The following is a 25,000-nucleotide window of genomic DNA, read 5'->3' as shown; positions in this document are numbered from 1 at the left end:
CCCAAACCATCACCATTTGGTTGAGGTCAGGTGATTGTGGAGGGCAGGTCATCTGATGTAGTACTGCATCACTCTCCTTCTTGGTCAAATAGCCTTACACAGCCTGGAGGTGTGTTGGGTCATTGTCCTGTTGATAAAACAAATGATAGTCCCGCTAAGTGCAAACCAGATGGGATGGTTTATTGCTGCAGAATGCTGTGGTAGCCATGCTGGTTACGTGTGCCTTGAATTCTAAATAAATCAGTGTCACCAGCAAAGCACCCCTACACCATCACACCACCACCTCCATGCTTCACAGTTGGAACCACACATGCAGAGATCTGTTCACCTATTCTGCGTCTCACAAAGACACTGCAGTTGGAACCAAAATTCTAAAATTTGGACTCATCAGACACTGCAGAACAGGTCTAATGTCCATTGCTCGTGTTTCTTGGCCCAAGCAAGTCTCTTTTATTGGTGTCCTTTTAGTAGTGGTTTCTTTGCAGCAATTCGACCATGAAGGCCTGATTCACACAGTCTCCTCTGAACAGTTGATGTTGAGATGTGTCTGTTACTTACACTCTGTGAAGCATTTATTTGGGCTGCAATTTCTGAGGCTGGTAACTCTGGGTCTTCCTTTCCTGTGGCGGTCCTCATGAGAGCCAGTTTTATCATAGCGCTTGATGGTTTTTGTGACTGCACTTGAAGAAACTTTCAAAGTGCTTGAAATGTTCCGTATTGACTTTCCTTGAAATGTTCTGGATTGACTTCATGTCTTAAAGTAATGATTTGAGCTGTTCTTGCCATAATATGGACTTGGTCTTTTACCAAATAGGGCTATCTTCTGTATACCTGGATTCCAGGTGACTACCTCATTAAGCTGGTTGAGAGAATGCCAAGAGTGTGAAAAGCTGTGATCAAAGCAAAGGGTGGCTACTTTGAATAAAATATATTTAAGATTTGTTTAACACTTTTTTGGTTACTACATGATTCCATATGTGTTTTATCATAGTTTTGTTGTCTTCACTATTATTCTACAGTGTAGAATGGCTTATACTTTTAGTTAAGAAGAAAACACATTGCTCTTAGTGACGATTTGTCGCACTGTGTGTTTCAGGGACATTTTTAAACTACACCTGGCACTCTGCTCTACCGGCAAACATTACCGGTGTGTCCGTGCCCTTAAAGAACCTTCCTGTCTTACAGGGTAGATGTGTAACTGTTGCAAAAACGTGAGCTGCTCCTATTCAGTTCAGTGAAACGTTGCAGAGCCCGACTGCTACTTCGAAGCCCCAGTGTGTGTATCTCTCTTATGTTATATAATCTTTTCTGTGTTTTCAGCTCTACAGAGATTGATGATGTCATCCGCAAGTCGACCAACCTGCTGTTAACCAGAACGCTCAGTAACTGTCTACAGTACGCAATGAAGAAGAAGAACGTAGGACTGGCTGAGGTAAGAGTGGGTGTAGGTCTTTCTATAAATAATAGGGTCGATGTGTGACATTGGGATCAACATTTCAAAATGGTAAAAAAAATACTAAAAAAATGTATGCAGTTCCACTTGTGTACTTAGAGGAATATATACAAATTGGCCACTCAGGAACATTAGATGTTGTCTTGGTAAACGGCTCTAGTCTATTTGTCCTTGTGTTTTAGGTTATTGTGCTGCTGAAAAGGTGAATTTGTCTCCGCAGTGTCTGTTGGAAAGTAGACCAAACCAGACTGAACTATTTTGCCTGTATTTAGCTGTATTCTGTTTTTATCCTAAAAAAAACTCCCTAGTCCTTGCTGATGACAAGCATACCCATAACATGATGCAGCCACCACCATGCTTGGAAATATGAAGAGTGGTACTCTGGGATGTGTTGTATTTTCTCCAAACTTAACACTTTATATTCAGGACACAAAGGGGGGTTTATTTAAGATACTCTTTGAAGAGGTCGGGTTTCAGATGTTTTCAGAAGATGGGCAGGGACTCTGCTATCCTAGCTTCAGGGAGAAGATGGGCAGGGACTCTGCTGTCCTAGCTTCAGGGGGAAGATGGACAGGGACTCTGCTGTCCTCGCTTCAGGGGGAAGATGGGCAGGGGCTCTGCTGTCCTAGCGTCAGGGGGAAGATGGGCAGGGACTCTGCTATCCTAGCTTCAGGGAGAAGATGGGCAGGGACTCTGCTGTCCTAGCTTCAGGGGGAAGATGGACAGGGACTCTGCTGTCCTCGCTTCAGGGGGAAGATGGGCAGGGGCTCTGCTGTCCTAGCGTCAGGGGGAAGATGGGCAGGGACTCTGCTGTTCTCGCTTCAGGGGGAAGATGGGCAGGGACTCTGCTGTCCCAGCTCAGGGGGAAGATGGGCAGGGACTCTGCTGTCCTAGCTTCAGGGGGAAGCTGGTTCCACCATTGGGTTGCCAGGACAGAGAAGAGCTTGGACTGGGCTGAGCGGGAGCTGGCCTCCCGTAGGGCCAAGAGACCAGAAGTGACAGAATGGAGTGCTCGGGTTGGGGTGTAGGGTTTGAGTGTAGGGAGGGGCAGTTCCTCTTGCTGCTCTGTAGGTAAACACCATGGTCTTGTAGTGGATGGGTTGGGGTGTAGCCTGAAGGTAGGGAGGGGCAGTTCCTTAGGAAAGCACCATGGTCTTGTAGTTGATGCGAGCTTCGAATGGAAGTCAGTGGAGTGAGATGGAAGAGCTTGGGACGGTTGCCCCGGTAGCGACGGACCTACCCTGTCTACTTGTAGAATCACAGTGCTGCCCCGGTAGTGAAGGACCTACCCTTTCTACTTGTAGAATCACAGTGCTGTCCCGGTAGTGAAGGACCTATCCTTCCTACTCGTAGAGTCACAGTGCTGCCCCGGTAGTGAAGGACCTACCCTTTCTACTTGTAGAATCACAGTGCTGGCCCGATAGCAAAGGACCTACCATTTCTACTTGTAGAATCACAGTGCTGCCCCCGGTAGTGACTGCCCTATCCTTTCTACTTGTAGAATCACAGTGTTGCCCCGGTAGTGAAGGACCTACCCTTTCTACTTGTAGAATCACAGTGCTGCCCCGGTAGTGACTGCCCTATCCTTTCTACTTGTAGAATCACAGTGCTGCCCCGGTAGTGAAGGACCTACCCTTTCTACTTGTAGAATCACAGTGCTGCCCCGGTAGTGACTGCCCTATCCTTTCTACTTGTAGAATCACAGTGTTGCCCCCGGTAGTGACTGCCGTACCCTTTCTACTCGTAGAATCACAGTGTTGCTCCCGGTAGTGACTGCCGTACCCTTTCTACTCGTAGAATCACAGTGTTTCTCCCGGTAGTGACTGCCGTACCCTTTCTACTCGTAGAATCACAGTGTTGCTCCCGGTAGTGACTGCCCTATCCTTTCTACTTGTAGAATCACAGTGTTGCCCCGGTAGTGACTGCCCTATCCTTTCTACTCGTAGAATCACAGTGTTGCTCCCGGTAGTGACTGCCCTACCCTTTCTACTCGTAGAATCACAGTGTTGCTCCCGGTAGTGACTGCCCTATCCTTTCTACTCGTAGAATCACAGTGCTTGTCTGTGGCCAACAACTTGACTTTGAGCCAATCAGAGAGCACGGAACCCCATGGGAGGCACCAACAAAAAAAAAGTTAAATATATATTGGCCGAACATCCACAAATGAGCCAGTCACACTTCATGTGTATTGTAAGCTATGGGATGGTAGCTAGCTAAGTGCACAGATACAATGCACACATCATAACTAACCACTGTAGCTAGTATTGACATAATTAAATCACAATGGATTAGCTAGTTTTCCATGAAACCGCTGCAGTGTCCTAGCTAGCTCAAGACACTGCAGTAATATGTTTACATTACCTAGCTAGCTAAACATTTTGTTTTGGGCTGGCAGTACGGGATATTGAGAGTGAATTAAGAATCTTCTTTATCTTGCTAGTTAGTTATCTAGCTGGGGTCATTTGGCTAGTATCAACAAAGGCCTTTCTACAGAATAACAACATTAGCGCAGCTAGCGTAGAATCAAGACCTTAAGTACACGGACATGCATTGCCAAACAACGCTACTGACGCTTTCTGGTTTAGAGTGTTAGAACAAAGCTGAGTGACTGATGGCTTTCAAGGTCTTTGCTGTGTGTTATTCTTCACGTGCTGAGTATTGTAGGCAGGGAAACGTTTGACAATCCTACCTTTTTTGTCTGAGCTTTTAAAGAGGATGTTGGGGAATGTTGCTTATGAGGTCTCTGAGGGGTGCCTCTGCCTGATCACGTGTGTGTGTGTGTGTGTGTGTGTGTGTGTGTGTGTGTGTGTGTGTGTTAGCTGGTTCAGGTGATCATCAACACGACCCAGCTGGAAGCATCATGTGTTTACCTGGAGGAATTCATCTCCAACATCACTAATGTTCCCCCTGATACCGCCAACGCTACCAAGCTCTACGGGACGTCCACGTTTAAGGTATGCACATGCACAACCAGACCCTCATGCACAATCAGACCACGTTTAAGGTATGCACATGCTTATGCACAACCAGACCCTCATGCACAACCAGACCACGTTTAAGGTATGCACATGCTCATGCACAACCAGACCACGTTTAAGGTATGCACATGCTCATGCACAACCAGACCCTGCTATGCTTTATCTTGGCCAGGTCGCAGTTGCAAATTAGAACTTGTTCTCAACTGGCCTACCTGGTTAAAAAAATTTTTTTTTGCTGATTTAGCAAGCCAGCAAGGTCATTAGCTTAGCTATCTAGCCAGATAGTCAGTTAGCTTAGCTATCTAGCCAGATAGTCAGTTAGCTTAGTTAGTTAGCCAGAAAGGTCATTAGCTTAGCTATCTAGCCAGATAGTCAGTTAGCTTAGCTATCTAGACAGCAAGGTCATTAGCTTAGCTATCTAACCAGATAGTCAGTTAGCTTAGCTAGTTAGCTAGCAACACTGGACTGGCGCCAGAGTGAACATTGTCTTTGATATAAAACAACACTGTCTGGTCCTATTATGATATAAAACAACACTGTCTGGTCCTATTATGATATAAAACAACACTGTCTGGTCCTATTATGATATAAAACTCAGAGTAGACAGCCCTCGGTCCTAAACCCTCAGCCCTAAACCCTAAGCCCTTGAATGACGTGTACCTTAAATGTCCCTTGCCCAAGCGAGGGAGAGTGATGTTTGGAGAGACAACGTCCTTGGTGGAAATCACGAAGTTGAGTTTAAAAACAACTAACCTAGAGCTATTTTATTTACCTAGCAAGCTACGTAGCTAGTTGGTACTCCTGTCAGGTAGCTAGCTAGCTAGCTAGCTAGTTGGTACTCCTGTCAGGTAGCTAGCTAGCTAGCTAGCTAGTTGGTACTCCTGTCAGGTAGCTAGCTAGCTAGCTAGCTAGTTGGTACTCCTGTCAGGTAGCTAGCTAGCTAGCTAGCTAGTTGGTACTCCTGTCAGGTAGCTAGCTAGCTAGCTAGCTAGTTGGTACTCCTGTCAGGTAGCTAGCTAGCTAGCTAGCTAGCTAGTTGGTACTCCTGTCAGGTAGCTAGCTAGCTAGCTAGCTAGTTGGTACTCCTGTCAGGTAGCTAGCTAGCTAGCTAGCTAGCTAGCTAGTTGGTACTCCTGTCAGGTAGCTAGCTAGCTAGTTTTATTGTTTGGTCATCTATTCTAACACATTTCAGAATTCCCCAAAAGATGTTTATGAAGCTAGCTACGTTTTATTGGCTCCTCACCATGAGACTAAGCCAATCAGAGTTGGCAAATTGCAAACAACTGCAGTGTACGCCAAGATGTTGAAGAATATCACAAGATGCCAGCGTAGGGTTCTTATTTAGTAGCTGTAGTCAGTCACCAGCTTGTCTAAAATTGTCCACCCCTCCTTTTGTGTTTTGATTCTAATCCATTCTGATTTCTGTTTTATTTTTTATTTTTTATGTTCCTGGCCACAGATTCTCCCATCCCTATACAGCGTACTCATGAGTACCACATTTGTGCTTTTCTTTGGCACATAGGACACTAGCGAAGTGTTTGGCCGTGAACACAAACGTAGAGGAATTGATAGGCGTGGTTCCGTGTATTAAACAGCTGAGCTGGGAGCTCTGGTTTGTTATTCTTCTTACTCATTCTTACCATCATCAGCTTCCTCTTCCTGTCCCAACGTGTGCGAAGTAAAAACAAGTTAGCGCATGTGGTGTCACGTCCAGGACAACCCTTGGTCCCTTGGTTCTTCTCAGGGGCTCCTTCATCTTGCTTCCCTGCATATGATGAAGCAGCATCACAGGCAGCCCAGATCTTGATTCCATATTTTGCAAGTATAGACCCTATGTACTGCCTGAAGGGGCAGCGGCACCTAAATGGCATAAGCTGCTCATCAACAGTTGTAAAACAGGGGAAGGCGGTCCACCCACTTGTCCCACACTGACCTGATAGCAGCTAGCTTGTCTCTCTACACTGACCTGATAGCAGCTAGCTTGTCTCTCTACACTGACCTGATAGCAGCTAGCTTGTCTCTCTACACTGACCTGATAGCAGCTAGCTTGTCTCTCTACACTGACCTGATAGCAGCTAGCTTGTCTCTCTACACTGACCTGATAGCAGCTAGCTTGTCTCTCTACACGGACCTGATAGCAGCTAGCTTGTCTCTCTACACTGACCTGATTGCAGGTAGCTTGTCTCTCTACACTGACCTGATTGCAGGTAGCTTGTCTCTCTACACTGACCTGATGGCAGGTAGCTTGTCTCTCTACACTGACCTGATAGCAGGTAGCTGGTCTCTCTACACTGACCTGATGGCAGGTAGCTTGTCTCTACACTGACCTGATGGCAGGTAGCTGGTCTCTCTACACTGACCTGATGGCAGGTAGCTTGTCTCTCTGCACTGACCTGATAGCAGCTAGCTGGTCTCTCTGCACTGACCTGATTGCAGCTAGCTGGTCCATCTCCTTCCATCTCTCTCCAAAAACACACCTTTCCTCCAAATGAGTGCAGTCCAGAATGATTTTCTGGATGGTGTCTGGGATGAACTGTTCAGAAGAAGACTGTGTCCTGAGTAACCGTCATCTCCGTCGGCCCTGGTTGTATCAGGTTCTTGGTGCTGTGTTGAAGCAGCAGGTCCAGGGAGGAGGACAGAGTGAAGGAACACAGTTTTACTTGTTTTCACCTACACACACACTTTTCCACATTTGTATTACCCTCGGAACACCACGTACACCACTACAGTTGTGGCAGCATAGCCTAGTGGTTAGAGCAGGTAGCCTCGTGGTTAGAGCAGGTAGCCTAGTGGTTAGAGCAGGTAGCCTAGTGGTTAGAGCAGGTAGCCTAGTGGTTAGAGCAGGTAGCCTAGTGGTTAGAGCAGGTAGCCTAGTGGTTAGAGCAGGTAGCCTAGTGGTTAGAGCAGGTAGCCTAGTGGTTAGAACAGGTAGCCTAGTGGTTAGAACCGGGTAGCCTAGTGGTTAGAGGCGGGTAGCCTCGTGGTTAGAGGCGGGTAGCCTCGTGGTTAGAGGCGGGTAGCCTCGTGGTTAGAGCATTGGACCAGTAACCTGAAAGATCGCTAGATCAAATCCCTGAGCTAACAAGGTAAAAATCTGTCGTTGTGCCCCTGAACAAGGCAGTTAACCCACTGTTCCCGGGGCGCCGAAGACGTGGATATTGATTAAGGCAGACCGCACCTCTCTGATTCAGAGGCACATTTCAGTTGTACAACTGACCCCTTTCCCCTATCTGCTAAATGACCAAAATGTAAAAATAATAATGTAAAAATCTCTCTCCAGGATGCGAGACATGCAGCAGAAGAGGAGATCTACACCAATCTGAACGCTAAGATCGACCAGTTCCTTCAGCTGGCAGATTACGATTGGACAGCAGCCCAGGGGGGCGGGGCTCCGAGCGACTACCTGAGTGACCTCATCGCCTTCCTCTGTTCCACTTTCTCTGTCTTCACACACCTGCCGGTTAGTATCTCACATAAACACACCTTCTCTGCCTTCACACACCTGGCGGGTTAGCATCTCACATACACACACCTTCTCTGTCTTCACACACCTGGCGGGTTAGCATCTCACATACACACACCTTCTCTGTCTTCACACACCTGGCGGGTTAGCATCTCACATACACACACCTTCTCTGTCTTCACACACCTGCTGGTCAGTATAAATTAATCAATCAAATGAATTTTATAAATGCGTTTACAGATCAGTGCTTTAGAGATCCCGGGCCTAAACACGAAAGAGCAATTGAAGTAAAACCACAGTGGAAAAAACTGTCTGGAAGGAATAAATCTAGAAGAACCAGGCTCTGAGGGGTGGTCAGTCCTCTACTGGGTAGAGATGAACCAGGCTCTGAGGGGTGGTCAGTCCTCTACTGGGTAGAGAGGAACCAGGCTCTGAGGGGTGGTCAGTCCTCTACTGGCTGTACTGGGTAGAGAGGAACCAGGCTCTGAGGGGTGACCATTCCATTACTGGGTAGAGAGGAACCAGGCTCTGAGGGGTGGTCAGTCCTCTACTGGCTGTACTGGGTAGGGAGGAACCAGGCTCTGAGGGGTGGTCAGTCCTCTACTGGCTGTACTGGGTAGAGAGGAACCAGGCTCTGAGGGGTGGTCAGTCCTCTAGTGGCTGTACTGGGTAGAGAGGAACCAGGCTCTGAGGGGTGACCAGTCCTCTACTGGGTAGAGAGGAACCAGGCTCTGAGGGGTGACCATTCCTCTACTGGGTAGAGAGGAACCAGGCTCTGAATGGTGGTCAGTCCGCTACTGGCTGTACTGGGTAGAGAGGCACCAGGCTCTGCGGGGTGGTCAGTCCTCTACTGGCTGTACTGGGTAGAGAGGAACCAGGCTCTGAGGGGTGGTCAGTACTCTACTGGCTGTACTGGGTAGAGAGGAACCAAGCTCGGAGGGGTGGCCAGTTCTCTACTGCCTGTATTGGGTAGACCAGAGGAACCAGGCTCTGAGGGGTAGCCAGTCTTCTACTGGCTATACTGGTTAGAGAGGAACCAGGCTTCAATATATCCACATAATTTTCATTCCTCAGGATGACACTTATTTTGTGAAGTGCACCAGTCCCTCCTGTAGCAAAGCACCCCCACAACATGATGCTGCCACCCCCGTGCTTCACGGTTGGGATGGTGTTCTTCGGCTTGCAAGCCTCCCCCTTTTTCCTCCAAACATAACAATGGTCATTATGGCCAAACAGTTCTATTTTTGTTTCATCAGACCAGAGGACATTTCTCCAAAAAGTACGATCTTTGTCCCCATGTGCAGTAGTTGCAAACCGTAGTCTGGCTTTTTTTATGGCGGTTTTGGAGCAGTGGCTTCTTCCTTGCTGAGCGGCCTTTCAGGTTATGTCAATATAGGACTCATTTAACTGTGGATATAGATACTTTTGTACCAGTTTCCTCCAGCATCCAGCATCTTCACAAGGTCCTTTGCTGTTCTGGCATCATGACATCATTTTCTGGAGTTTTCCAAGCTGTTTAAAGGCACAGTCAACTTAGTGTAAACTTCTGACCCACTGGAATTGGAAAAACAGAAAGACAGACAGAAATAATCTGTCTGCAAACAATTGTTTGAGAAATGACTTGTGTCGTGCACAAAGTAGATGTCCTAACTGACTTTCCAAAACTATAGTTTGTTAAGAAGAATTTTGTGGAGTGGCTGAGAAACGAGTTTCAACCTAAGTGTATGTAAACTTACCACTTCAACTGTATAGGCTTTAGGGGTTTGATATTAATATAAACATATGAGTTTAAGGAAGAGAAGTTTAGGCCTAGAGAACCAATTTTTAAATCTTTTTTTTGAAAATTTTTGAACAGGCTAATATAGCAAAAATTGTAATAGGCTACCGGTATTTATTTTACAACCATGTCTATTTTAATGCTAATTAAAAAGACAGTTCGATCTTAATTTACTGAACATGTATCAACAAAATGAAACAAAACGCTTGTTGTATATATAAAGAATTGGATTAGATTATTAAATAGACAATAATTATAATGAAACAGATGGCGTTTGATGTAAAAAAAAAAAAAAAATGAAAATTACATGAAACCTGAATAGCGAGTTTGGACACACTAAAGTTTTTCTCATCTTTGCCCCAGAGGACATTCCCCTTGCAGGCTGCTTTTCACGATGCTCTTTCACCTCTAACTTTCATCTGATTTCTGGGTCTGTTGGACCCGTGAAGACCTCTACAACTTACGCAGGGGTCCCGGGTTCTGGTCTCTGAATTCTGGATCTGTTGGACCCGTGAATACCTCTACTACTAACGCAGGGGTCCCGGGTTCTAATCTCTGAATTCTGGATCTGTTGGACCCGTGAAGACATCTACTACTAACGCAGGGGTCCCGGGTTCTGATCTCTGAATTCTGGGTCTTTTTGACCCGTGAAGACATCTACTACTAACGCAGGGGTCCCGGGTTCTGGTCTCTGAATTCTGGATCTGTTGGACCCGTGAAGACATCTACTACTAACGCAGGGGTCCTGGGTTCTGGTCTCTGAATTCTGGGTCTGTTGGACCCGTGAAGACATCTACTACTAACGCAGGGGTCCCGGGTTCTGATCTCTGAATTCTGGATCTGTTGGACCCGTGAAAACATCTACTAACGCATGTGAAAGTGTGTTTGCATGTCCTGGTCTTAAATGTTTACTTTTGTCTCCGATCTGGGTCTGAATCAGGGTCACTACATATTTATTATGTACTGGATTCATAGCTCAGTCTAATATCTCCTCCTTCTCTATATATTCGTATACGGATATAGATTTGCATGTTATTAATGCTACAGTCCTTTTTTGGGGGGGGGGGGGGTTGTTAATCCGATTCGCCCTTCTTGATTTCTTGTCTTTATAAAAGTGTATTTTCCCCCTACATGTTAAATAGTTTTAGATTGTTAGGAACTAGTACCATAACAATTTCGCTGCACTGCTATAACACCTGTTAAAAATGTGTACGCCACATGTTAAACTTTTGATTTGAAGAGATTGAGAAAGCGGGTTTGACCTCAGACCGAAAAAAAAAAATTGAGACCGACTCTTCACCCTTGAACCCCCTACTTGCTCTCTTTCCCGTAGGGTAGTGCCATAGAACACGCTAGACTGCCGGTAAGTACAGTTTGAGTGTTACTGACCGTAACAAGACCACAGAGCATGAGCGTGATGCACGGTCGCCTGGTTGTTGTTAAGAATACATGTATGGACTGACTGGCTGATGTGACTTTTACTTATTCTGATGGACAGACACTTTGATTGTCTGAAAGAGATTCTGATTGGGTGACAAGCTCCTAAAAGTCTGAAAGAGATTCTGATTGATTGACGGCTCCTAAAATAGATTCTGATTGACAGCTCTTAAAAGTCTGAAAGAGATTCTGATTGATTGACAGCTCTTAAAAGTCTGAAAGAGATTCTGATTGGGTGACAGCTCCTAAAAGAGATTCTGATTGGGTGAAGAGTAAAAGATTTTGCTATGAGGTTGGGACTCCCCTTAACAGACACCTTTTTAAACTTTTGGACGCCGCTTGAGTCCCAAATGGCCCCCTATTCCCTTTATAGTGCACTACTCGTGGGAATAGTGTGCCAGTTGGGATCTCATCCTCTGTGATTAACACCGGGACTCGCTCAGAAATAACCAAATAACTACCCCTTGGCCCTAACTGTATAGATTTGACCCCCTGGGTTCCTTTTGACTGGCCAGCCCTTGATTAACATCTCCCGAAGAGTGAATAACATTGCTCTGGAGTTGGCCTCTCCCAGATGCCTCCTAACCACAGCCCTGTGACACTGACTTGGCTGAGGCTGCATAATGGATGGGTGTTTTGACCAGACAGAGACTCTGGCATGTGGGGAAACCTTCTCATGGAGCTGATCCTGGTAACACTGCATATTCATTATATAACCAAGACACAGGAAAAAAATAAAGTGAAACTGTCCACCCCGTTCTCCTCTTCCACCCCGTTCTCCTCTCCCACCCCGTTCTCCTCTCCCACCCCGTTCTCCTCTCCCACCCCGTTCTCCTCTCCCACCCCGTTCTCCTCTCCCACCCCGTTCTCCTCTCCCACCCCGTTCTCCTCTACCCCGTTCTCCTCTCCCCTCCTCTCCCACCCCGTTCTCCTCTCCCACCCCGTTCTCCTCTCCCACCCCGTTCTCCTCTCCCACCCCGTTCTCCTCTCCCCCCGTTCTCCTCTCCACCCCGTTCTCCTCTCCACCCCGTTCTCCTCTCCACCCCGTTCTCCTCTTCCCTCCGCTCTACTCCGTTCTCTTCCCTCCTCTCTACCCCGTTCTCCTCTCCACTCCGTTCTCCTCTTCCCTCCTCTCCACTCTGTTCTCCTCTTCCCTCTGCTCTACTCCGTTCTCCTCTTCCCTCCTCTCTACCCCGTTCTCCTCTCCACTCCGTTCTCCTCTTCCCTCCTCTCTACTCCGTTCTCCTCTACCCCGTTCTCCTCTTCCCTCCTCTCTACCCGTTCTCCTCTCCACTCCTTTCTCCTCTTCCCTCCTCTCCACCCCGTTCTCCTCTTCCCTCCTCTCTACTCCGTTCTCCTCTCTACCCCGTTCTCCTCTTCCCTCCTCTCTACCCCGTTCTCCTCTCCACTCCGTTCTCCTCTTCCCTCCTCTCCAGTCTGTTCTCCTCTTCCCTCCGCTCTACTCCGTTCTCTTCCCTCCTCTCTACCCCGTTCTCCTCTCCACTTTTTTCTTCTTTTCCCTCCTCTCCACCCCGTTCTCCTCTTCCCTCCTCTCCACTCCGTTCTCCTCTTCCCTCCTCTCCACTCTGTTCTCCTCTTCCCTCCGCTCTACTCCGTTCTCCTCTTCCCTCCTCTCTACTCCGTTCTCCTCTTCCCTCCTCTCTACCCCGTTCTCCTCTCCACTCCGTTCTCCTCTTCCCTCCGCTCCACTCTGTTCTCCTCTTCCCTCCGCTCCACTCTGTTCTCCTCTTCCCTCCGCTCTACTCCATTCTCCTCTTCCCTCCGCTCTACTCCATTCTCCTCTTCCCTCCGCTCTACTCCGTTCTCCTCTTCCCTCCGCTCTACTCCGTTCTCCTCTTCCCTCCACTCTACTCCGTTCTCCTCTTCCCTCTACTCCGTTCTCCTCTCTACTCCGTTCTCCTCTTCCCTCCTCTTCACCCCGTTCTCCTCTTCCCTCCTCTCTACCCGTTCTCCTCTTCCCTCCTCTCTACCCCGTTCTCCTCTTCCCTCCTCTCTACCCCGTTCTCCTCTTCCCTCCTCTCTCTTCTTCCCTCCTCTCTACTCCGTTCTCCTCTTCCCTCCTCTCTACCCTGTTCTCCTCTCTACCCCGTTCTCCTCTTCCCTCCTCTCTACCCCGTTCTCCTCTTCCCTCCTCTCTACTCCGTTCTCCTCTTCCCTCCTCTCTACTCCATTCTCTTCTTCCCTCCTCTCTACTCCATTCTCCTCTTCCCTCCTCTCTACCCCATTCTCCTCTTCCCTCCTCTCTACCCCGTTCTCCTCTTCCCTCCTCTCTACCCCGTTCTCCTCTTCCCTCCTCTCTACCCCGTTCTCCTCTTCCCTCCTCTCTACCCCCGTTCTCCTCTTCCCTCCTCTCTACCCCGTTCTCCTCTTCCCTCCTCTCTACCCCGTTCTCCTCTTCCCTCCTCTCTACCCCGTTCTCCTCTTCCCTCCTCTCTACCCCGTTCTCCTCTTCCCTCCTCTCTACCCCGTTCTCCTCTTCCCTCCTCTCTACCCCGTTCTCCTCTTCCCTCCTCTCTACCCCGTTCTCCTCTTCCCTCCTCTCTACTCCATTCTCCTCTTCCCTCCTCTCTACTCCATTCTCCTCTTCCCTCCTCTCTACCCCCGTTCTCCTCTCCACCCCGTTCTCCTCTTCCCTCCTCTCTACCCTGTTCTCCTCTTCCCTCCTCTCTACCCCCGTTCTCCTCTCCACCCCGTTCTCCTCTTCCCTCCTCTCTTACCCTGTTCTCCTCTTCCCCCTCTCTCCTCTTCCTCCTCTCTACCCACCCGTTCTCCTCTTCCCTCTCTCTACCCACCCCGTTCTCCTCTTCCCTCCTCTCTACCCACCCCGTGCTCCTCTTCCCTCCTCTCTACCCACCCCGTTCTCCTCTTCCCTCCTCTCTACCCACCCCGTTCTCCTTTCCCTCCTCTACCCCTTCTTTCCTCTTCCCTCCTCTTCCTCCTCTCTACCCCGTTCTCCTCTTCCCTCCTCTCTACCCACCCCGTTCTCCTCTTCCTTCCTCTCTACCCACCCCGTTCTCCTCTTCCCTCCTCTCTACCCACCCCGTTCTCCTCTTCCCTCCTCTCTACCCACCCCGTTCTCCTCTTCCCTCCTCTCTACCCACCCCGTTCTCCTCTTCCCTTCCTCTCTACCCACCCCGTTCTCCTCTTCCCTCCTCTCTACCCACCCCGTTCTCCTCTTCCCTCCTCTCTACCCACCCCGTTCTCCTCTTCCCTCCTCTCTACCCACCCGTTCTCCTCTTCCCTCCTCTCTACCCACCCCGTTCTCCTCTTCCCTCCTCTCTACCCACCCCGTTCTCCTCTTCCCTCCTCTCTAACCCACTCCGTTCTCCTCTTCCCTCCTCTCTACCCCACCCGTTCTCCTCTTCCCTCCTCTCTACCCACCCCGTTTCCAAACCCGTTCTCCTCTTCCCTCCTCTCTACCCCGTTCTCCTCTTCCCTCCTCTTACCCCGTTTCTCCTCTTCCCTCCTCTCTACCCCCGTTCTCCCTTTCCTCCTCTCTACCCCGTTCTCCTCTTCCCTCCTCTCCTACCCCGTTCTCCTCTCCTCCTCTCTACCCCGTCTCCGCTCCCTCCTCTCTACTCCATTCTCCTCTTCCCTCCTCTCTACTCCATTCTCCTCTTCCCTCCTCTCTACCCCGTTCTCCTCTCCACCCCGTTCTCCTCTTCCCTCCTCTCTACCCTGTTCTCCTCTTCCCTCCTCTCTACCCCGTTCTCCTCTCCACCCCGTTCTCCTCTTCCCTCCTCTCTACCCTGTTCTCCTCTTCCCTCCTCTCTCCTCTTCCCTCCTCTCTACCCACCCCGTTCTCCTCTTCCCTCCTCTCTACCCACCCCGTTCTCCTCTTCCCTCCTCTCTACCCACCCCGTGCTCCTCTTCCCTCCTCTCTACCCACCCCGTTCTCCTCTTCCCTCCTCTCTACCCACCCCGTTCTCCTCTTCCCTCCTCTCTACCCACCCCGTTCTCCTCTTCCCTCCTCTCTACCCACCCCGTTCTCCTCTTCCCTCCTCTCTACCCACCCCGTTCTCCTCTTCCCTCCTCTCTACCCACCCCGTTCTCCTCTTCCCTCCTCTCTACCACCCCGTTCTCCTCTTCCCTCCTCTCTACCCACCCCGTTCTCCTCTTCCCTCCTCTCTACCCACCCCGTTCTCCTCTTCCCTCCTCTCTACCCACCCCGTTCTCCTCTTCCCTCCTCTCTACCCACCCCGTTCTCCTCTTCCCTCCTCTCTACCCACCCGTTCTCCTCTTCCCTCCTCTCTACCCACCCCGTTCTCCTCTTCCCTCCTCTCTACCCACCCCGTTCTCCTCTTCCCTCCTCTCTACCCACCCCGTTCTCCTCTTCCCTCCTCTCTACCCACCCCGTTCTCCTCTTCCCTCCTCTCTACCCACCCCGTTCTCCTCTTCCCTCCTCTCTACCCACCCGTTCTCCTCTTCCCTCCTCTCTACCCACCCCGTTCTCCTCTTCCCTCCTCTCTACCCCGTTCTCCTCTTCCCTCCTCTCTACCCCGTTCTCCTCTTCCCTCCTCTCTACCCCGTTCTCCTCTTCCCTCCTCTCCACCCCGTTCTCCTCTCCACCCCGTTCTCCTCTCCACCCCGTTCTCCTCTCTACCCCGTTCTCCTCTCCACCCCGTTCTCCTCTCTACCCCGTTCTCCTCTCTACCCCGTTCTCCTCTCTACCCCGTTCTCCTCTTCCCTACTCTCTACTCCATTCTCCTCTTCCCTCCTCTCTACCCCGTTCTCCTCTTCCCTCCTCTCTACTCCGTTCTCCTCTTCCCTCCTCTCTACTCCATTCTCCTCTTCCCTCCTCTCTACCCCGTTCTCCTCTCCACCCCGTTCTCCTCTTCCCTCCTCTCTACCCTGTTCTCCTCTTCCCTCCTCTCTCCTCTTCCCTCCTCTCTACCCACCCCGTTCTCCTCTTCCCTCCTCTCTACCCACCCCGTTCTCCTCTTCCCTCCTCTCTCCTCTTCCCTCCTCTCTACCCACCCCGTTCTCCTCTTCCCTCCTCTCTACCCACCCCGTTCTCCTCTTCCCTCCTCTCTACCCACCCCGTTCTCCTCTTCCCTCCTCTCTACCCACCCCGTGCTCCTCTTCCCTCCTCTCTACCCACCCCGTTCTCCTCTTCCCTCCTCTCTACCCACCCCGTTCTCCTCTTCCCTCCTCTCTACCACCCCGTTCTCCTCTTCCCTCCTCTCTACCCCACCCGTTCTCCTCTTCCCTCCTCTCTACCCACCCCGTTCTCCTCTTCCCTCCTCTCTACCCACCCCGTTCTCCTCTTCCCTCCTCTCTACCCACCCCGTTCTCCTCTTCCCTCCTCTCTACCCACCCCGTTCTCCTCTTCCCTCCTCTTACCCACCCCGTTCTCCTCTTCCTCCTCTCTACCCCGTTCTCCTCTTCCCTCCTCTCTACCCCGTTCTCCTCTTCCCTCCTCTCTACCCCGTTCTCCTCTTCCCTCCTCTCTACCCTGTTCTCCTCTTCCCTCCTCTCCACCCCGTTCTCCTCTCCACCCCGTTCTCCTCTCTACCCCGTTCTCCTCTTCCCTCCTCTCTACTCCATTCTCCTCTTCCCTACTCTCTACTCCATTCTCCTCTTCCCTCCTCTCTACCCACCCCGTTCTCCTCTTCCCTCCTCTCTACCCCGTTCTCCTCTTCCCTCCTCTCTACCCCGTTCTCCTCTTCCCTCCTCTCTACCCCGTTCTCCTCTCTACTCCGTTCTCCTCTTCCCTCCTCTTCACCCCATTCTCCTCTTCCCTCCTCTTCACCCCGTTCTCCTCTTCCCTCCTCTCCACCCCGTTCTCCTCTTCCCTCCTCTCCACCCCGTTCTCCTCTTCCCTCCTCTCCACCCCGTTCTCCTCTTCCCTCCTCTCCACCCCGTTCTCCTCTTCCCTCCTCTCTACCCCGTTCTCCTCTCCACTCCGTTCTCCTCTTCCCTCCTCTCCACTCCCGTTCTCCTCTTCCCTCCTCTCCACTCCGTTCTCCTCTTCCCTCCTCTCCACTCCGTTCTCCTCTTCCCTCCTCTCCACTCCGTTCTCCTCTTCCCTCCTCTCTACCCCGTTCTCCTCTTCCCTCCTCTCCACCCCGTTCTCCTCTCTACTTCGTTCTCCTCTTACCTCCTCTCCACCCCGTTCTCCTCTTCCCTCCTCTCCACCCCGTTCTCCTCTCTACTTCGTTCTCCTCTTACCTCCTCTCCACCCCGTTCTCCTCTTCCCTCCTCTCTACCCCGTTCTCCTCTTCCCTCCTCTCTACCCCGTTCTCCTCTCCACTCCGTTCTCCTCTTCCCTCCTCTCCACTCCGTTCTCCTCTTCCCTCCTCTCTACCCCGTTCTCCTCTCTACTCCGTTCTCCTCTTCCCTCCTCTCCACCCCGTTCTCCTCTTCCCTCCTCTCTACCCCGTTCTCCTCTTCCCTCCTCTCTCCTCTTCCCTCCTCTCTACTCCGTACTCCTCTTCCCTCCTCTCTACTCCGTACTCCTCTTCCCTCCTCTCTACTCCGTACTCCTCTTCCCTCCTCTCTACTCCGTACTCCTCTTCCCTCCTCTCTACCCCGTTCTCCTCTTCCCTCCTCTCTACCCCGTTCTCCTCTTCCCTCCTCTCTACCCCGTTCTCCTCTTCCCTCCTCTCTACCCCGTTCTCCTCTTCCCTCCTCTCTACCCCGTTCTCCTCTTCCCTCCTCTCTACCCCGTTCTCCTCTTCCCTCCTCTCTACCCCGTTCTCCTCTTCCCTCCTCTCTACCCCGTTCTCCTCTTCCCTCCTCTCTACCCCCGTTCTCCTCTTCCCTCCTCTCTACCCCGTTCTCCTCTTCCCTCCTCTCTACCCCGTTCTCCTCTTCCCTCCTCTCTACCCCGTTCTCCTCTTCCCTCCTCTCTACCCCGTTCTCCTCTTCCCTCCTCTCTACCCCGTTCTCCTCTTCCCTCCTCTCTACCCGTTCTCCTCTTCCCTCCTCTCTACCCCGTTCTCCTCTTCCCTCCTCTCTACCCCGTTCTCCTCTTCCCTCCTCTCTACCCCGTTCTCCTCTTCCTCCTCTCTACCCCGTTCTCCTCTTCCCTCCTCTCTACCCCGTTCTCCTCTTCCCTCCTCTCTACTCCGTTCTCCTCTTCCCTCCTCTCCACCCCGTTCTCCTCTTCCCTCCTCTCCACCCCGTTCTCCTCTCCACCCCGTTCTCCTCTCTACTCCGTTCTCCTCTTCCCTCCTCTCTACCCCGTTCTCCTCTCTACCCCGTTCTCCTCTCTACTCCGTTCTCCTCTTCCCTCCTCTCCACCCCGTTCTCCTCTTCCCTCCTCCACCCCGTTCTCCTCTTCCCTCCTCTCTACTCCGTTCTCCTCTTCCCTCCTCTTCACCCCGTTCTCCTCTTCCCTCCTCTCCACCCCGTTCTCCTCTTCCCTCCTCTCTACCCCGTTCTCCCCTCTACTCCGTTCTCCTCTTCCCTCCTCTCCACTCCGTTCTCCTCTCTACTCCGTTCTCCTCCTCCCTCCTCTCCACCCCGTTCTCCTCTTCCCTCCTCTCTACCCCGTTCTCCTCTTCCCTCCTCTCTACCCGTTCTCCTCTCTACTCCGTTCTCCTCTTCCCTCCTCTCCACCCCGTTCTCCTCTTCCCTCCTCTCTACTCCTTTCTTCTCTCCACCCCGTTCTCCTCTCTACTCCGTTCTCCTCTCTACTCCGTTCTCCTCTCTACTCCGTTCTCCTCTCTACTCCGTTCTCCTCTCTACTCCGTTCTCTTCCCTCCACTCTTCCCTCCTCTCTACTCCGTTCTCCTCTTCCCTCCACTCTTCCCTCCTCTCTACTCCGTTCTCCTCTTCCCTCCTCTCTACTCCGTTCTCCTCTTCCCTCCTCTACTCCGTTCTCCTCTTCCCTCCTCTCTACTCCGTTCTCCTCTTCCCTCCTCTCTACTCCGTTCTCCTCTTCCCTCCTCTCTACTCCGTTCTCCTCTTCCCTCCTCTCTACTCCGTTCTCCTCTTCCCTCCTCTCTACTCCGTTCTCCTCTTCCCTCCTCTCTACTCCGTTCTCCTCTTCCCTCCTCTCTACTCCGTTCTCCTCTTCCCTCCTCACTACTCCGTTCTCCTCTTCCCTCCTCTTTACTCCGTTCTCCTCTCCACCCCGTTCTCCTCTCCACCCCGTTCTCCTCTTCCCCCCTTCCCACCCCGTTCTCCTCTTCCCTCCTCTCTACCCCGTTCTCCTCTTCTCTCCTCTCCACCCCGTTCTCCTCTCTACTCCGTTCTCCTCTCCACCCCATTCTCCTCTTCCCTCCTCTCTACCCGATTCTCCTCTTCCCTCCTCTCTACCCCGTTCTCCTCTTCCCTCCTCTCTACCCCGTTCTCCTCTTCCCTCCTCTCTACCCCGTTCTCCTCTTCCCTCCTCTCTACCCCGTTCTCCTCTTCCCTCCTCTCTACCCCGTTCTCCTCTCTACCCCGTTCTCCTCTCTACTCCGTTCTCCTCTTCCCTCCTCTCTACCCCGTTCTCCTCTTCCCCACTCTCTACTCCGTTCTCCTCTCTACTCCGTTCTCCTCTCTACTCCGTTCTCCTCTCTACTCCGTTCTCCTCTCTACTCCGTTCTCCTCTCTACTCCGTTCTCTTCCCTCCACTCTTCCCTCCTCTCTACTCCGTTCTCCTCTTCCCTCCTCTCTACTCCGTTCTCCTCTTCCCTCCACTCCGTTCTCCTCTTCCCTCCACTCCGTTCTCCTCTTCCCTCCACTCCGTTCTCCTCTTCCCTCCACTCCGTTCTCCTCTTCCCTCCACTCCGTTCTCCTCTTCCCTCCTCTCTACTCCGTTCTCCTCTTCCCTCCTCTTTACTCCGTTCTCCTCTTCCCTCCTCTTTACTCCGTTCTCCTCTTCCCTCCTCTCCACCCCGTTCTCCTCTCCACCCCGTTCTCCTCTCCACCCCGTTCTCCTCTCCACCCCGTTCTCCTCTCCACCCCGTTCTCCTCTTCCCTCCTCTCCACCCCGTTCTCTACCCCGTTCTCCTCTTTCCTCCTCTCCACCCCGTTCTCCTCTTCCCTCCTCTCTACCCCGTTCTCCTCTCTACTCCGTTCTCCTCTTCCCTCCTCTCCACCCCGTTCTCCTCTTCCCTCCTCTCTACCCCGTTCTCCTCTCTACTCCGTTCTCCTCTCTACTCCGTTCTCCTCTCTACTCCGTTCTCCTCTTCCCTCCTCTCCACTCCTTCTCTCCACTCCGTTCTCCTCTCTACTCCGTTCTCCTCTCTACTCCGTTCTCTTCCCTCCACTCTTCCCTCCTCTCTACTCCGTTCTCCTCTTCCCTCCTCTCTACTCCGTTCTCCTCTTCCCTCCACTCCGTTCTCCTCTTCCCTCCTCTCTACTCCGTTCTCCTCTTCCCTCCTCTCTACTCCGTTCTCCTCTTCCCTCCTCTCCACTCCGTTCTCCTCTTCCCTCCTCTCCACTCCGTTCTCCTCTTCCCTCCACTCTACTCCGTTCTCCTCTTCCCTCCTCTCCACTCCGTTCTCCTCTTCCCTCCACTCTACTCCGTTCTCCTCTTCCCTCCTCTCCACTCCGTTCTCCTCTTCCCTCCTCTCCACTCCGTTCTCCTCTTCCCTCCACTCTACTCCGTTCTCCTCTTCCCTCCACTCTACTCCGTTCTTCTCTCCCTCCACTCCTCATCCTCTAATAGTTCCTGACAGCTACGTGTGTGTGTGTGTGTCGCTTCCCAAAGCAGCCCCATTCTGCTCCTTGTTAGTTCCCCTTTGTTGCTATGTCAAACAGTAATGGTCGTGAGGCTTGTATTGTATAAACATTCGTTGCTCATATCTAATGGTTTCAGTGCCTCCTTGCTCAAGNTACTCCGTTCTCCTCTTCCCTCCTCTCTACTCCGTTCTCCTTTCCTCCTCTCTACTCCGTTCTCCTCTTCCCTCCTCTCTACTCCGTTCTCCTCTTCCCTCCTCTCTACTCCGTTCTCCTCTTCCCTCCTCTCTACTCCGTTCTCCTCTTCCCTCCTCTCTACTCCGTTCTCCTCTTCCCTCCCTCTACTCCGTTCTCCTCTTCCCTCCTCACTACTCCGTTCTCCTCTTCCCTCTCACTACTCCGTTCTCCTCTCCCTCCTCTTTTACTCCGTTCTCCTCTCCACCCCGTTCTCCTCTCCACCCCGTTCTCCTCTTCCCCTTCCCACCCTCCGTTCTCCTCTTCCCTCCTCTCTACCCCGTTCTCCTCTTCTCTCCTCTCCACCCCGTTCTCTCTACTATTCCGTTCCTTCCACCCCATTCTCCTCTTCCCTCCTCTCTACCCCATTCTCCTCTTCCTCCTCTCTACCTCCGTTCTCCTCTTCTCCTCTACCCCGTTCTCCTCTTCCCTCCCTCTACCGCCCGTTCTCCTCTTCCCTCCTCTCTACCCGTTCTCCTCTTCCCTCCTCTCTACCCCGTTCTCCTCTTCCCTCCTCTCTACCCCGTTCTCCTCTTCCCTCCTCTCTACCCCGTTCTCCTCTCTACTCCGTTCTCCTCTTCCCCACTCTCTACTCCGTTCTCCTCTCTACTCCGTTCTCCTCTCTACTCCGTTCTCCTCTCTACTCCGTTCTCCTCTCTACTCCGTTCTCCTCTTCCCTCCTCTCTACTCCGTTCTCCTCTTCCCTCCTCTCTACCCCGTTCTCCTCTTCCCCACTCTCTACTCCGTTCTCCTCTCTACTCCGTTCTCCTCTCTACTCCGTTCTCCTCTCTACTCCGTTCTCCTCTCTACTCCGTTCTCCTCTCTACTCCGTTCTCCTCTCTACCCCGTTCTCCTCTTCCCCACTCTCTACTCCGTTCTCCTCTCTACTCCGTTCTCCTCTCTACTCCGTTCTCCTCTCTACTCCGTTCTCTTCCCTCCTCTCTACTCGAGTTCTCCTCTTCCCTCCTCTCTACTCCGTTCTCCTCTTCCCTCCTCTCTACTCCGTTCTCCTCTTCCCTCCACTCCGTTCTCCTCTTCCCTCCACTCCGTTCTCCTCTTCCCTCCACTCCGTTCTCCTCTTCCCTCCACTCCGTTCTCCTCTTCCCTCCACTCCGTTCTCCTCTTCCTCCTCTTTACTCCGTTCTCCTCTTCCCTCCTCTTTACTCCGTTCTCCTCTTCCCTCCTCTCCACCCCGTTCTCCTCTCCACCCCGTTCTCCTCTCTACTCCGTTCTCCTCTTCCCTCCTCTCCACCCCGTTCTCTACCCCGTTCTCCTCTTTCCTCCTCTCCACCCGTTCTCCTCTTCCTCCTCTCTACCCCGTTCTCCTCTCTACTCCGTTCTCCTCTTCCCTCCTCTCCACCCCGTTCTCCTCTTCCCTCCTCTCCACCCCGTTCTCCTCTTCCCTCCTCTCTACCCCGTTCTCCTCTCTACTCCGTTCTCCTCTTCCCTCCACTCTTCCCTCCTCTCTACTCCGTTCTCCTCTTCCCTCCTCTCTACTCCGTTCTCCTCTTCCCTCCTCTCTACTCCGTTCTCCTCTTCCCTCCTCTCTACTCCGTTCTCCTCTTCCCTCCTCTCTCCTCTTCCCTCCTCTCTACTCCGTTCTCCTCTTCCCTCCTCTCTACTCCGTTCTCCTCTTCCCTCCTCTCTACTTCCGTCTCCTCTTCCTCCTCTCTACTCCGTTCTCCTCTTCCCTCCTCTCTACTCCGTTCTCCTCTTCCCTCCTCTCTACTCCGTTCTCCTCTTCCCTCCTCTCTACTCCGTTCTCCTCTTCCCTCCTCTCTACTCCGTTCTCCTCTTCCCCTCCTCTCTACTCCGTTCTCCTCTTCCCTCCTCTCTACTCCGTTCTCCTTCTTCCCTCCTCACTACTCCGTTCTCCTCTTCCCCTCCCTCACTACTCCGTTCTCCTCTTCCTCCCTCTTTACTCCTTCATCCTCTCCACCCCGTTCTCCTCTCCACCCGTTCTCCTCTTCCTCCCTTCCCACCGTTCTCTTTCCCTCCTCTCTACCCGCCCGTTCTCCTCTTCTCTCCTCTCCACCCCGTTCTCCTCTCTACTCCGTTCTCCTCTCCACCCCATTCTCCTCTTCCCTCCTCTCTACCCCATTCTCCTCTTCCCTCCTCTCCCCCGTTCTCCTCTTCCTCCTCTCTACCCCCGTTCTCCTCTTCCCTCCTCTCTACCCCGTTCTCCTCTTCCTCCTCTCTACCCGTCTCCCTTTCCCTCCTCTCTACCCCGTTCTCCTCTTCCCTCCTCTCTACCCCGTTCTCCTCTTCCCTCCTCTCTACCCCGTTCTCCTCTCTACTCCGTTCTCCTCTTCCCTCCTCTCTACCCCGTTCTCCTCTTCCCCACTCTCTACTCCGTTCTCCTCTCTACTCCGTTCTCCTCTCTACTCCGTTCTCCTCTCTACTCCGTTCTCCTCTCTACCCCGTTCTCCTCTTCCCCACTCTCTACTCCGTTCTCCTCTCTACTCCGTTCTCCTCTCTACTCCGTTCTCCTCTCTACTCCGTTCTCTTCCCTCCTCTCTACTCCGTTCTCCTCTTCCCTCCTCTCTACTCCGTTCTCCTCTTCCCTCCACTCCGTTCTCCTCTTCCCTCCACTCCGTTCTCCTCTTCCCTCCACTCCGTTCTCCTCTTCCCTCCACTCCGTTCTCCTCTTCCCTCCACTCCGTTCTCCTCTTCCCTCCACTCCGTTCTCCTCTTCCCTCCTCTTTACTCCGTTCTCCTCTTCCCTCCTCTTTACTCCGTTCTCCTCTTCCCTCCTCTCCACCCCGTTCTCCTCTCCACCCCGTTCTCCTCTCTACTCCGTTCTCCTCTTCCCTCCTCGCCACCCCGTTCTCTACCCCGTTCTCCTCTTTCCTCCTCTCCACCCCGTTCTCCTCTTCCCTCCTCTCTACCCCGTTCTCCTCTCTACCGTTCTCCTCTTCCCTCCCTCTCTACCCGTTCTCTCTCCCTCCTCTCTACCCCGTTCTCCTCTTCCCTCCTCTCTACCCGTTCTCCTCTCTACTCCGTTCTCCTCTTCCCTCCTCTCTACCCCGTTCTCCTCTTCCCCCACTCTCTACTCCGTTCTCCCTCCTACTCCGTTCTCCTCTCTACTCCGTTTCCCTTCTACCCCGTTCTCCTCTTCCCCCACTCTCTACTCCGTTCTCCTCTCTACTCCGTTCTCCTCTCTACTCCCGTTTCCCTCTCTACTCCGTTCTCTTCCCTCCTCTCTACTGCCGTTCTCCTCTTCCCTCCTCTCTACTCCGTTCTCTCTCTTCCCTCCTCTCTACTCCGTTCTCTCTTCCCTCCACTCCGTTCTCCTCTTCCCTCCACTCCGTTTCTCCCTCTTCCCTCCACTCCGTTCTCCTTTCCCTCCACTCCGTTCTCCTCTTCCCTCCTCTTTACTCCGTTCTCCTCTTCCCTCCTCTTTACTCCGTTCTCCTCTTCCCTCCTCTTTACTCCGTTCTCCTCTTCCCTCCTCTCTACTCCGTTCTCCTCTTCCCTCCTCTCTACCCCGTTCTCCTCTTCCCCACTCTCTACTCCGTTCTCCTCTCTACTCCGTTCTCCTCTCTACTCCGTTCTCCTCTCTACTCCGTTCTCCTCTCTACCCCGTTCTCCTCTTCCCCACTCTCTACTCCGTTCTCCTCTCTACTCCGTTCTCCTCTCTACTCCGTTCTCCTCTCTACTCCGTTCTCTTCCCTCCTCTCTACTCCGTTCTCCTCTTCCCTCCTCTCTACTCCGTTCTCCTCTTCCCTCCTCTCTACTCCGTTCTCCTCTTCCCTCCACTCCGTTCTCCTCTTCCCTCCACTCCGTTCTCCTCTTCCCTCCACTCCGTTCTCCTCTTCCCTCCACTCCGTTCTCCTCTTCCCTCCTCTTTACTCCGTTCTCCTCTTCCCTCCTCTTTACTCCGTTCTCCTCTTCCCTCCTCTTTACTCCGTTCTCCTCTTCCCTCCTCTCCACCCGTTCTCCCTCTCCACCCCCGTTCTCCTCTCTACTCCGTTCTCCTCTTCCCTCCTCTCCACCCCCGTTCTCTAACCCCGTTCTCCTCT

General features: G+C 52.4%; 1 protein-coding gene across 2 annotated transcripts in view; it reads left to right on the top strand.

The window, feature by feature from the left end:
- Positions 1-25,000, top strand: part of LOC109884470 (exocyst complex component 6B) — a 67,402-nt gene that overhangs the window by 33,657 nt on the left and 8,745 nt on the right. Inside the window, exons 9-12 of one of the 2 annotated variants that reach the window (XM_031791684.1) lie at positions 1,321-1,432; positions 4,273-4,407; positions 7,712-7,891; positions 11,005-11,034. In XM_031791684.1, the coding sequence (XP_031647544.1) occupies positions 1,321-1,432; positions 4,273-4,407; positions 7,712-7,891; positions 11,005-11,034 (457 nt within the window). The remainder of the gene's footprint in view (positions 1-1,320; positions 1,433-4,272; positions 4,408-7,711; positions 7,892-11,004; positions 11,035-25,000) is intronic. The other variant, XM_031791685.1, reaches the window with a different exon arrangement.

Source organism: Oncorhynchus kisutch, linkage group LG16, assembly GCF_002021735.2.
Source record: "Oncorhynchus kisutch isolate 150728-3 linkage group LG16, Okis_V2, whole genome shotgun sequence".
In the NCBI taxonomy this organism is placed as follows: Eukaryota; Metazoa; Chordata; class Actinopteri; order Salmoniformes; family Salmonidae; genus Oncorhynchus; species Oncorhynchus kisutch.
Note: the sequence above shows the minus strand (reverse complement) of the source record. Positions and strands in the feature narration are given on the sequence as shown.